Source organism: Pholis gunnellus (genome assembly GCF_910591455.1).
Source record: "Pholis gunnellus genome assembly, chromosome: 8".
Lineage (NCBI taxonomy): Eukaryota > Metazoa > Chordata > Actinopteri > Perciformes > Pholidae > Pholis > Pholis gunnellus.
Genome location: NC_136534.1, coordinates 21,834,123 through 21,848,148, shown reverse-complemented (window position 1 = coordinate 21,848,148; position 14,026 = coordinate 21,834,123). Strand labels below are relative to the sequence as shown.

At 41.4% G+C, this 14,026-nt stretch overlaps 1 protein-coding gene across 2 annotated transcripts; it reads left to right on the top strand.

Annotated features, from left to right (window-relative positions):
• Positions 1 to 493: 493 nt before the first annotated feature.
• lsr (lipolysis stimulated lipoprotein receptor) lies at positions 494 to 13,797 on the top strand. 2 transcript variants are annotated; one of them, XM_079164408.1, is made up of 11 exons: positions 494 to 686; positions 1,728 to 2,057; positions 3,756 to 3,875; positions 4,154 to 4,210; positions 5,863 to 6,009; positions 7,298 to 7,510; positions 7,646 to 7,702; positions 8,732 to 8,848; positions 9,736 to 10,033; positions 11,961 to 12,438; positions 13,064 to 13,797. In XM_079164408.1, the coding sequence occupies exons 1-11, from the start codon at positions 647 to 649 to the stop codon at positions 13,097 to 13,099; spliced, it is 1,893 nt and encodes a 630-aa protein (XP_079020534.1). In that variant the 5' UTR covers positions 494 to 646; the 3' UTR covers positions 13,100 to 13,797. The 2 variants fall into 2 exon arrangements, with proteins under 2 accessions (XP_079020534.1, XP_079020535.1); XM_079164409.1 differs by lacking the exon at positions 4,154 to 4,210.
• The last annotated feature ends 229 nt before the right edge of the window (positions 13,798 to 14,026 follow it).

Sequence of the window (14,026 nt, the reverse complement as noted above, 5' to 3'; positions counted from 1 at the left end):
AATGTTACACCTTGATTACTCCATACACACGCACACACACACACACACACGCTATTGCAGGTTCACTCCCACACACACATACACACACACACACACACACACACACACACACACACACACACACACACACACACACACACACACACACACACACACTTGTCCCCACAAACGGATTGAACATTAACTAACAGTGGTGCTTTGATATCGTTGTCAGTGTCTGGGTCATACCAAATAGCATGAGGGGGGGAGGTAACGTTATTTATTGGTCAAATTTCTACTTTAGCGAAGAAAAATGTTGACAAAGTAATAGTTTGCTATTTTGAAGATTCACTCTGCTCTTATAAACTGGTCTTTGGGGTCAAATTAATCCACCGTTGCCAAAAAAACAACCCGAAACCTCTGGGTTTCGCAACCGTTCGTCACCTGTCTCTGGAAGCTCACCTGTTGGTTGCGCGGCTGACGTGGGGCGTTCAGGTACTCCCACTGGCTTACAACGTACAAAGACACAAAATGGAGCTGAAACTACCTGGCTGAGGAAAAACTACCGTTACGCTCAATACTATGCAGAAGCTGAAGTTGTACCATTGTACTTAAGGAATTAATAATAAGATAGGTCGACTGAAACCTCGAGGAAAGAGGATTAAACATGTTGTGGACGTTAATCATCGCGGCTTTCATGGCAACAGGTAAGTTGGTCTGTTGTTTTTTTCAAACAGGGTGGGCCCTCTTCCGTGAAAAGTACGTCGATAAATGCGGCTTCTATAGCTGCTCGAGACTTCTTCATTTTAACACCTGTTTTTGTAGTATTTGTTTAGTTTCGTCACAGTTTTGGGGCTGTTGATGTTTATGTTCGGAATTTGTTTAGTGCGAATTCCGCATTAAATGATCAAATAATAGTTTATCCAACAACATATTTGAGCCATGTAACAACCTGATTGACATACTTGTACTTAACTTGAATATTTTCATTTTACTTTCTACTTCTACTTCTACCACATCTCAGAGGGAACTACTTTTTACTCCACTACATTTGTTTGACGCTCATATTCTCAAGGCCTTCTTTTTTAACAGATACAAACATGGCGTGATGAAGTACTTTGCTACTATTCTACCCCGTAGAGAGTATCCTTCCTGCAAACAAACCCTACAAAGAGAGAGTGATTGCAGGGTTTTCAATCGGCAGGAATACAGGAAGTTCGAGTCAGAGCGGCCACAAAACTCTGTGGAGGGAGAAAATAGATAGACTTTTCAGTTAACACAGTTTCACTCAACAGCCCCACAAATTACAGCCTCCCAAGTGTCATGGAGTTAAACCTACAACAGCCTCAGAGAAGCAGAGTGAGCACCTCCAGTAAACCGTGTTTGACTTAAAATAATCATGTATCCAAAGCCTGGTATCGGTTATTCCTCTGTTCCCAGAGAAACCTCATGTATGCATGGCAGTCATACTTTACACAACTGTAATGGTCCGCCGAAAACATCTGAAATGACTCATGACACACACACACACACACACACACACACACACAGACACACACAGACACACACAGACACAGTGATACTGGCAGTGTGGAAATACTGATTGTCACATTCCACGCCCTAGGGGTATCACAGAGTAATTAGAAACCTTAACCCTGTGTTATAAAATGTGGGATTTTGATAACCATAATAATCATCATCTACCGCTCAGCCTGGTCATTCTAAATCTCCCAAATATCTCTTCCCAGAGACCACCATGGCCATCTCGGTCCAGTGCCCCACCAAGAGGTACATCGTCATCCTCTTCCAGCCCGTCACGCTCATCTGCAACTACCAGACAACCACCACTCAGCCTCCCATTGTCACGTGGAGGTACAAATCATATTGCCGCGACCCCATCCAGGCTGCGTTCAATCCCAGCAGTGCAGAGAACATCCTGTCTCAGAACAACCCCAACTACGACCCCAACATCGAGTGTGCCGACAGCCAGAGGACGGTGCGCACAGTGGCCTCCAAGCAAGGCAATTCCATTAGCCTCGGCAAGGATTACCAGGGTCGCAAGATCAGCATCCTAAACAGTGAGTTGATCAAAGCGTACACACTGAAGTCCCATTGAGATGTTAGTAAAGACCGACTATGACCCTTTCTTTCTTTCTTTTTTTTACTTGGCAGATTAAAATACATAAAAAAATATGTTGTTTTGAAATCAGTGACTGTAACAGAACCTGATCTGGCAACTATTTTGACGAATCCGTTGATAATTTAAGTCAATTTTAAGCAAAAATGCGAAATATTTGATCATTTTAGTTTTCCAGTTATGTTAGTGTAAATTAAATATATTTGAGTTGACACAGCATTAGAGGAAGATCAACTTGACTATCAAATACAGTTTTATTCCTTCACACAATTATTTGAACTGTGTCCGTGTTCCCTCATATTTTATTTCTGTAAATGTTGTGAACACTAGTTTCTCATCACGTCAGAGCTTAGTGTGACTTGTTCCCAATTTGATATCGTCGTAAATCTGCTTCTCAAACTGAACTAGCATGAATATTTCCACGTGGGACAGAAAGGTTTGACGTTAGGATGGAATTGTTAGTCGTACCACTGTTGCATAGATTCATTTTCAACATTCAAAGATTAATACGTCACATTGTCATATTGTCAATAAGCACAGGCCAAGTTCAATGCACTCAAGAGGAACATAAAAAGAGACAGAAGATCTAAAAACTAGTGGCTTTATGATGTGTCTTTTCAGTGGCCTGCTCAAGTTCCCGTCATCCACACACTGCCGCCGGGTTGTTATTCTGTAATGGACCCTCGCTTCTTACCCTCCGGGGTGGCAGATTAACGAGAAACTGAATTATTTAGAAATGTGCTGACGTTCTGAAAAAACTGATGATGACTGACCTGAGCTTTTAAAGGAATAGCTGTCCATTATTATAATTTATACGGCCACCATGAAAGCTAAACCACATTGTGCAGTTGACATTTTTTGTGGCATTTCTCAATCTGTGAAATCTGTACGGGTGACTCAGATAATGACCTGGTGCACATGCAGCTCAGTGATGTATATTTTGGAGGCCAGAGTAGACGAGGGGAGGCCTTGAAAATGAGCAACAGAATAAAAGTCTAAAACTTTAACATGCCAAAACAAATTGCATTATTACTTAGACTTAAAAAAATGCATGCACAATATCAACAGATTTGGGTGGTGAAACTGCCAAATCCACTTCTTTAGGCCCAGATTGAGTTGTGACAGGAGCTTAACAATGAAACACTGTGCTTGAACCTCGCAACACACACACACACACTGCTGTGTAGTGCTTAAGTAATCCCAAGAGTCTCTGTCTAGTCCATGCAATCTGTTAGACAAACATTCATCTATTAATAACTGACTGGCTAAGACATTACGGTTTCAGTTTTCACTTGAAATGTGTTTTTTTAGGAATTGACCAGATAAGTACCTGGTTTAACAGAGCAGTCATTAGGAGCTGTACATCGTTCATCTTTGCTAAATGTATCAAAATGCTAATTCCATCACTGAGACCCTAATGTGAGAGTTAAGACATAGTAAGATATGATTGGAGTTGGATGGCAGAGAGGACCCAACGTAGAAGAATACACATCGTGGAGTAATTCTTTTTTCTTGATACCGCAACTTAACATTGATTATTATCAGATCCCACAATTCTGCGATTGTAATAGTAGTACATATTAATTCTGTAGCCGCTTTGAAAGAAAAGTCAAACCTGTGGATCTATTGTTTCCCACAGATGCTGACCTGAATATCGCACAGACGGCATGGGGCGACAGCGGCGTCTACGTCTGTTCTGTGATCTCTGGCCAGGACCTTTCTGGGAACAGTGAAGACTACACGGAGCTAATTGTCCTCGGTAAGTTGCTTTCATAGGCGTATGCGGTCAGACATTCAGACACAACTTCCTTCTTTTTCTCTCTATGCTTCTCCTTTTTCTTCCGTTTTCCTCCTCCCATTCGCGCACATTTGATTACCCAAAAGGTTATCCAATAAACAAGCGTTCCACATAAACTTGGCCTGATTTGACAAGTGACTAAAAGAAAACAACACAAGTCTTTAGAGTCATTCATTGTAGGCAGTAAAAGTAGACCGATACCACTTTAAAGTAATTGTGGCTTTATCTTTCTTTCACAGAGAGAAAGTCAAATACTACTGACCTCCTGCCTGGCATTGACTTACTGGTTATGGAAGGTAGTACAAGCCCCTTGATGTAGCTCAGTCATGTTTTATTGTCACAGAAGAGGTGTCAGACAGAGCGTTAGAGCGTTAGTGTTAGCTGTAGACTAACAGCTGAGAGCACATTTCTTAGAAAAACACCCCGGCTGCATTGCTTCCTGATTTGTGGCAGTGATCATAAATACCCATTAACTGACAAAATATGACTCATCCTGAGAACAGGCGCCCCCCCCCTTCCTGTTTGCTTGTTTTTGTCTCTGCCTGAACTGACTTGCAGAGTAAAATCGTGCTTTGGGCACAAGGACGAACCGGCTTTACCGGTTTGACAAAATCTTTAAAAAAAAATACCTTATTTACCACTGTAGCCAGCATGCTTTGGTGGTCTGAACACTTAATAACAGAGATTACATCTGAGCGTTGTTTGCACTGATAAACAAAAAGTAGTACGGCCTATCAGGGCTCCAGACTAACTCTTTCACTGCTACCAACTTTCTCAGTCGGTCGCGCCCTTTTTATCTTTTTTTTTTTTGGTACAGAATGGTAATAATCAGCTATGGAAAGTAACTAATACATTTACTCAAGTACTACTGCACTTAAGTACAGTTTTGATTTCTCCACCACATTTCAGAGGTAAATGAACGTACCTCTTCACTGAGAATATGAAATGCTATTCATTGTTATACGGTCAATTAAACCAACAGTATGTAAACAAATAAAATTAGCTCTATTGCAGCTAGTTACAACATTACAACAGTCCGATTATACCTTATTTTACTTATTTATAATATCTTCACTGCTGATTACCTATTTAATATTCTTGTGTTGTTTTATACTGATGCCTCTTGTTGTTGCACTCTCCTCTTTGATGCTGTAATACTGCAACATTTTCCTGCTGTGGGACTATTAAAGGATTATCTTATCGTATTAAAAGGGATCTTACACGTAACTGCATCAATAATAATAATCTAAAATTATACTATATAATAATGTAACAACTAAAGAGCCCATTTAGCATAGTAAGTACTTCTACCTTCTACTTTAAGTACATTTTCTTCATCATACACTTACTTTGAGATTTTGAATGCATGGCTGTTTTTTTAATACTTGGTATTCGATCTAAAAATAAAAGAGCATAGTACTGATATCAATCAATGACTACGGTTCCGTTGGCCTCGTTTCACCACGTTCAGCGGTGAGTGAGTCAGCCTCCTTCTCTCAGCTTTTTTAAAATATGCTGAGTTCCTTGTTGGAACACAGCATCAGCTAAATGGGTCAAATTGTAAAGTTTTCCAACTTCACGTGCATCGTGCGTTGTGCATCGCAACTGAACTCGCGCATATAAAAAGCTGTGCATGTGATTCTGCGTGCACATGTGTGCTTCCGCAAACGAGGGCTGTGACGAGTCCGTGCACGAGCCCGCCGATCGCACTCGCAGGTTGACTTTTGAATCTGGTTGCAGTTTAGAGGCCCTGCCTGAGATTGCACAACACAAACAACTGTTACTTTCGGTTTGACTGTTCCCAACATGTGTATTGTCATGCTCGAGAATATGCAACCAAAACACAATTTATATTGTTCTTCTTCAGTGATTTACAATGCTTGTGGATTGATAATGTGATTCTTTTATATAAATGTAAATCTAACGCACCCCCTCCCGTCCCACACAGACTGGCTCCTTGTTCTTTTGGTGGTTCTTGGCTTCTTGCTGCTGCTGCTCCTGATCGGGATCTGCTGGTGCCAGTGTTGTCCACATACCTGTTGTTGCTACATCAGCTGCCCCTGCTGCCCCGAACGCTGCTGCTGCCCACGAGCATGTGAGTACCAGATGCAAATCCAATGACTAAGATGGGTCTGTAGTAGCACCGAGTATTGCATAACGGCTAGTAACTGAACGTTTGGTCAGATTCTTTGATCAGAACCTCACATCTGTTTCTGATTTTAAATCATAATCCAATATTAGACTAATTATATGTGGGCAAAGTACTTGTGTGGCTGCTTACACTGGGACAACATCAGACATTTGAGAAGTTTAGCTTCTTTTGTTCAATGAAAAAGGGTTTTGTCGAAAAAAAAAGTTTAAGAAAGGAAAGAAAAATCAAAAGACATGTTCTAACCTTGTAAAATAATTATCAAGTCTCAAAAGGCTTTAAATGTCTTTCAGTAATCTGCACCCACACCTGTGTCTGATAACAATTAACAAAAATGAAAGACTTTGTTAAAGTATATTAGAAACATTGCTAACAATATTAACTCTGATGTCGTACTGGCACAAGTATTAAAACCTGTCAAACTGGAGCTCAAATGTAACATTTAATACGGTAGAGTTCCTAACTCTTACTCCACTCATTCACATTGTGTACTGTTGTACTCTACTCTGTGCGCATTTCAATGTGCAAAGTAAACATAAATAAAATATTTCACAGTTTACTTTGGATTCTTTAGCAAAATGGGTTCTGATTGTATATTTATTGTAATTAGCTTTAATGTACATGCTGAGTTATCAAAGATTAACAAACTTTAATCTTTTAAAGCAATAGTTTTGACATTTTAGGCAAATTGTGTTTTCTCTTTATGGTCGAGAATTTCACGAGAAGATTTGCACCACTCTCATGTCTGTATGAAAAATATGAAGCTACCACCAACAATGGCTTATCTTAGCTTATGTTAGCTTAGCATAAATACAAGGAAGCAGGAGGGAAACGGCTAGCCTGGCTCTGTCCAAAGGCCACAAAAAAAAATTGTATACCAGCACCTCTAAAGCTCACCAATGAACACGTATGAATATATATATATATATCTTTTTTTGTATATTTAAAATACTGAAGCGTTGAAAGTAAAAACGGGTGGTTTACAGGGACTATTTATTGGTCTGGTGCAGTGTAAGCTAAGCTAACCGGCAGACATGGAAGTGGTATCAGTCATCTCCTCTCAGCATAATAAACAATTGAACCAATCCTTTAAAGTACACCCTTAACATTGCTTTGTCCTTTGCTATATGTTAGCTTCTGCTCCTGCAACCGAAGACATACGAGGTGTTTTATACCGTTCCACATGATCTCGTGTTCTTTCCACTTTAACCAGCTGTTGTCTGTTATTTTACAGTGTACGAGGCAGGAAAAGCAGTGAAGAAAGGCGGTATGCCAATGAGTCAATATGCCCCTACCCTCTATGCCCCCAGTATGTATGCTCAGCCAGCATACGGCGGCCCGCTAGTTAACCAGCATCCCGGTATGCCCATGCTTCCTCTACCCAACGGAGGCGGACAGCACCCTCCCCAGAATGGTTACGGTCGTGACTATGATGGGGCCAGCTCGGGTAAGAGTTCTTCTGCAGTTCTGATTGAATGTCAACGGATTAGTCACCGACTAGTTTCCTAATGACGAAAAAAAAAAATGTATTTGTTGAATCATTGTTTAAATGTTCTCTGTTTGTGTGTGTGTGTGTGTGCAGTTGGACAGGGCTCCCAGGTGCCTCTGCTGCGGGACCAAGACGGGGGAGTGGACCCCAGTGAGTAAAATGAGAAAAAAAAAAAAAAAAGCCCCGATAGGAATTGCCGTCTTTTGTAATTATGGATTCCGGCCTTGCAACCGCTAAAAGCTGCCCACTGAGAAATGACTATAGTATTCTTGAAGTGAGTTGCACCCAATGGAAAACTCTGCTTTGTTTTCACAGAGAAGTGATTTCTGCAGTGTGATTATGTTTAAATATCATCCTAGCCTAGGTGTATTTTTTGGTTTCCCCTTAGGATCTATACATACACATGGCATGAAAAACAATCTCTATAAAAATAACGTATTCAACTTCATATATATTTTTTCATATATGCAGTTTTTTGATAGTTGTGAAAATGTGACTAATGGATTTTAATGCCCTCTGTTGCCCCCTGGTGTCTCGTTAACATGTGGCACCAACCTTATTACAAGAAATTAGTGTTATTGTGACACATTAATTGAAGGTTTGTGCAGGAATTATGCTCGTTTGTCATATCAAAGTGTTCCTGTGATAACACTATCCTGGCACATATGAGTGTAATTAGAATATTATGATGTCTCTAGCCATTTAGCTATATATGTACTCCTCTTTTCCTTATGTGTATTTCTCTGAGGGAGACCTGGAGTTGGTTGAAACTACAGATGTTTTATGTTGATCAGGATATACCGTAAAGGATTGTCATCGGCTAAAATAAAGCAGATTATTATTATTTAATGCACTTCTTTCTCTTCTTCGGCCTGAGAGTGTTGCAGCACACTCTCCTTTGCAAAGATTTAGCTTAACATGAAAGTGAAAATTACTGTATAAATGTAAAATCTGCATCAGTGACTTTGACTCCTGATTCCTTGATTGGCGAAATAAGGTTCTCTCTTTCTCTTTAGCAAGGATCAGTAGACAAAACCTTCAGGTAGCAGCGTCGCTTTCAGCGGCTGAAATGGAAGGCGGCATAGTCATGTCAGCTGTCAATAATTCAAATTAATTCTGTCAGTAACTTGACTTCAGCTGCCAAAGCTGAAATCTGACATCCTCTCTTCTTCTCACCAGCTCGCAGTGGGTATCGTATCCAGGTGGACCCCGATGGGAACGCCACGCGAGCCATTTACTACATGGAGCGGGAGCTGGCCAACATGGACCCTTCCAGACCCGGCAACTACAACCGCCGTGAGTGACCGATCACTTCCTGCTCTTACTGTTCCCCAGATTACTGTGGGAGAAAATAAATCAACTTGTGGTAAAAGCTGTCGAGAGTTAAGAGGCAGCCACTTAACCACTGCCTGTGTGCAGTTTACATTTCCTCCAAATATTTCATTCCTTTCAGAGCGCGACTCGTTTCATTATATGAAGGGGGCTGACTTAAAAGAAGAGTGGTATAGATATATCAAACTCGTACTCAAGACATTGATTGTGATGCGTATTTCTTTAATCTAATATGACTTAACTGAAACAAATAGAAACATTGAATTATTGCCCAGCTCTACTCTCAGCCTACACAGATTCCTCTAAATAAAGAAGAAAACTTAAAAGTGTGATGATTCTTAGAAGTTCTGATGCATATTTTCTGTATGAGCCTATTAGCGGATTTTGGACATTTATTTGTGATGGACATCGGATATAAAGATATCTATTTGTTACACTGAATAATATCTGAATAATATATATGCGTTTCATGTCTGTGTGTTAAGGTTTATTCGGTTATGACTCCTAAGGGGGAGTACATTTTCTGACTTAATCACACCTCCTACAATATCTTTGCCTCCCCTTTAACTCTCCTGCGCCCCCCTGCGGAGGTTTTGTCCTGTTTAGTGTTTAATGTCTATTTCAGACAATATCCTGTAATTTCCTGATGTAAAACTGGAAAAGATGAGTTAAATTACTGAGGAGCACAGTGAATATTTCATTCCTCACTTTTCTGTAACGTAAATCCTGTCAAAATGGGGATTTAGTTTGCTTTTTTTGCACCCACACACCATTTTATTTCCTCTGGTTTACTGACCATCTCTTCTCTGTCCCCCCTCCCTCCCTCCCTCCCCCCCCCCCTCCCCTCTCAGTGGATAATATGACCGAAGTCAGTTCCCTGCACGATAGTGCGGAGGCTCGAGGCCGCGGGGGTCGTTCCCAGCCGCCACCTCTGGCCACCGTCTACGACAGGGACGAAGCCATGAGCACCATCAGCAGTGTGTCCCAGCAAGGACACCGCCGTGACGACAACCTGCACCCGCGTCACGGTGGAGCGTACATGGGGGATCGTGTACGCGCTCGCTCCATGGACAACCTCGACGACATCGGACGGCGCCGAGATGACTACCCACCACAAAGGCGCCCGGATGAGTTCCGAGGCAGGAGAGGGTGAGCCTTATCTCCCTTGTGACCATTATCTCCACCACCATTTAACAGGGGCAGCTGGGTATTATTTACCAAATGACGCGACAGGCACGGAGCTTACTGTTCAGCTTGAAGCACTAAGCTTTGACTCCCAAGTATCAAAGACTGTTCACATTTACTCAGCAATTGAATAAGAAAAGCAAACAGCTCAGCTCGGCTACTTGATTTATCTGTCTCTCTTCTCACCAAACAGAATGATCCTTAAGAAAACAAAACAAAAATAACTTTTAAAGTTTGTTTTACTAGTTTTGGGTTCTTCTTTGTGGATGTCGTCATTTGACTGTACCAGTATAGCTAGCAATAATAGATAAAATATAATACTTATTATCTTAAAAGAGTGGAATAGAGTGAAGAAAAGTGTCTGTTACTCTAAAGCAGCGCTTCCAAGGCCCCCCCCCCCCCCCCCCCCATCTCACTTTGTCGTGCATGTCTACATAGAGCAGAATCATTGATGCTGTCAAGTCGATGGTTCATTGCACAAAATGTTTTTTATTTTTCATTAATTGTTTTTGGCAATCGGAGACTTCATTGGCACGACTTTCAGTGATGATTTGGACCACATTAACAGTCAAATGCTGCCAGCCACAGCACTCGGAAATATTTATACACTTCTCACCCAATGTGGCCCGTTTCCTCCTGTGGGACTCATTGATGGAGGATCCCCTCGTGGGACCTCTCACTGGCGCCGCTTTGCCGTCACCGGTCATCCTCCGTATTATTTTTGAGCGTGATATTTTTTATTCTTCTACCTTCAGATGTAACTGATAACCTTCAGAAGATCACTTTAGAGGGACAAATCTGGCTGATAAATAACCAGATATTGCTGTACAGACATCTAAATCACATGATTGAGGTGGTTTTAAAACAGTGATGCACATATTTGGTTCATCAGAAAGCACTGACTGGATTAAGATGTCCCTCTCTCACTCAGTACATATACAGTCCCAACACTGTAAAAAAACAATCACATCGATGTTATCGTAATGTTGTTCATTATCAACATGAAATCGATACCTCTTTCTTATATTGCATTCTATTTGACTCATATGTGGGTTTTATATTACTATGCAAGTATATTTATAGTGTGTATTCATTTCGAGGTTTGTATTGAGCATCTAAGGCACAGAAAATTCCAGTTCCACAGAACAGATGAGCGGTGTCTTTCGAGTTGAGTCTGTGCACCGGGTGTGGTTGGGGGTTTCCAGAAGTCACAATGTGATTTCTTTCATTTTCTTCCTCCTCGGTTTGTTTTTCTGAGATGATTACCAAATGTATTTAACTGTCCCAGCAGAGTGAGATGCTTGACCGTCGTCATTCACTTTGCTATTGCTGGTATCACACTCTGTCACGTAGAGTAGGTTTCAGGTACTTTCTGGAGTTCTTCATGTTACCACCATCACCTCATTTTTATTCAAACATGATGTATGATGTAAAAAATGCAGCATGTGGTTAAAGAAAAGATTCACAATGGTTTTACCTCAACTTCTCTTTTCTTTTTTTTTCATCATCAATCAAGACTTTTTTTGCCACTTTATATTTCTAGAGGATCTGGTGATTGTCAAAGTCATTTCTCCATTGTGTGTTTATTGAAAACTTCAAAATGCTCTGAAAATACACGTGTCGCCCTGTATAGAGTTACACTGCATTAAGTGGCCTGCAGACATTTGACAGTGCAGCTGAAACCTCAGATGCAGTCTAGTTAGTTGACCTCAAGATAAAAGCAACTGGTTTAAAGCTAAACTTCAGCCATGGTTTAAACTGGAACGGAGGACACAACAGCGAGGTTTAAGCTCAAATGTAAACTCTACTCAGCAGCGAATGCAATGACGTCGCAACAGCCTCGTAATGTTGCTATTCCCCCTTCAATGTGTGCTGCTTCCTGTCTCCTTAGCTCTGATGACGGGTGGAGCAGTAGCGCCCGCAGTGGCAACAGCCGCGATGACCGCCGCGATGACCACAGGCGCCGTGAGCCCTCCCCCGATGACCGCCGGAGAGGAGATGGAGGGGGCTACGGGGGCATGCCAGGGAGACGCAGCCGCAGCCGCGACGACCTGATGGACCTGGAGAGGGATCGCCAGCATGGCGGCGGCGACGCCAGGGGCCGGCGAGATGATTATGACGACGGCATCCTGAGAGAAGCCATGGAGAGGAAGAGGATGGGCGAGCAGCAGAGGGCACGCAGCCGGGAGCGCCTGGACAGCGAGAGCGACCGCTCGGATCGGGGGAGGGCTCCACGTGGCCCCCCACCCCTTCCCCATGTCCCGCCCTCCGGAAACCCCGGTCGCCGTGATGACTACCCACCTCCTCCACCACCACCGTACAGTGAAGACGAAAGTGTGTCATCTTCAAAGAAAACCAACCTCCGCAAGGTGAGGCACCGCAAAGCTCTGTAAATTCACTACACTGTGGTGTTTCAGAGGGACTTCAAAGGATAAGCACAGTTTATCAAGTCTGTCTTTAAATATGAACATTGAAACGGGATTTTCTTGCTGTATTCATCACTGTTGCTGTTAGTAATGGCCATTAAAAGATCTCTTCCTCATGCAACTCCAATGTAAGTGATGTATCTGATGCTTGCGTATATGAGGCGTCAGCAGAATTAGTCAAATCACGAGGATATCTGCTAAAGTAACAGTTTGTATAAAATTCCCTCTTTGAGCTGCAGTGGAGGTACAGTAACAAAAAGAAGTAATTTGGGAATACTGGACTCCGTGACGAGGACCCGCTCCCTATGTAGATATTGCAAAAAAGATTCAAAATCTCTATGAGATTATTCTGCATAAATACAGTTTAAAGAAAATAAATACGAAGGGCTAATTCTAAGCTAACACGCAACGATTCTTAGTTTCAGATGGTTATACGCTAATGAAAACATAGTTATGAATATTATATTCCATTTCTGCTAATTCATCCCCCAAAGTCCTACACTCTGGCTCTTTTTTAAGTCTGATTTCAGTCAGGATTTATGTTGATATGACTCTCCTTGTCTTACAGAATGGAGCTGTGAGTCGGGAGAGCCTGGTGGTGTGAAAGCAACCAATGACGTGAGCAGCCTGTCCAGTAATGCAGCTCTGGACCAGTTCAAAGTTAAAGACTGTAAATATTAGTCACACTGCTAATACGCTGTGCTGATTTCTTTTTTTTTATTGCATAATTTACAGTAAATGTGTTAAGAGTTGATGCTGAATGTGTATGTATACCTTTTTAAACAGTGAAGAGGTGCGCAGATGAAATATTTTGTGTCTTTTCATGTATAAAACATTGTGGCTGCCACAAGTGCCTTTTAGAGTGTACAGAATTTTACTTGTAGATGTGAAAGTCAAGTTGTTAAATGATTCTCTGTGAAGGTGTTTACATCTTGACGAGTAAGCATGTTCTGATTGGTTTAAACTTACCTTATACAGGTACTGACGTAGATGTGTAGGGGTCTATAGATTCTTTTGGCTTTTTACTGAAGAAAAACATTTTGTTTTTATAAGAAAAAACGTTGTACATTTAAAGGGATTTATTTGCTTTTTGCTTTCAGTTGTGTCTGAGGGGGCTGAATGTATTTTAGAAACCTGGTGAACCAAAGTCTTGGTTAGAATTTGTATTTCAATTCTCACATTTAATTTTTATATCTCAGTTTTAACTCGCAGTATGTTGTACAGACGACCAGTAATACACTCTGAAAATGCAAATGTTTATTGTGATGAAAGCTAATTTTACAATAAAAGTCTCTATTGCTGGCTATTGATTCCATTTCCAGAGCTTTACCACTAGATGGCCCCATCTGTCATTAGGTAGATTGGGATCTCAACATTGCTGTTGGATGTGGAACTGCACAATTCTTAAGACTAAAATCGAATGTATTACTTCGACACTGAGGACGTTCTGATTGTTTATCATTGGAAGTTCACTACTAACTTTAGCATGTCTGTTCCTGCTTTATTTCTGTTGCCAGACCTTTTAAAAAGC

Excerpts from the sequence above, each read along its gene's own strand:
- lsr (XM_079164408.1), top strand. The coding sequence starts at position 647 with ATGTTGTGGACGTTAATCATCGCGGCTTTCATGGCAACAG. Across the intron at positions 6,010-7,297 it reads CTGCTGCTGCCCACGAGCAT|TGTACGAGGCAGGAAAAGCA; the intron begins GTGAGTACCAGA and ends GTTATTTTACAG. Across the intron at positions 10,034-11,960 it reads GAGTTCCGAGGCAGGAGAGG|CTCTGATGACGGGTGGAGCA; the intron begins GTGAGCCTTATC and ends CTGTCTCCTTAG.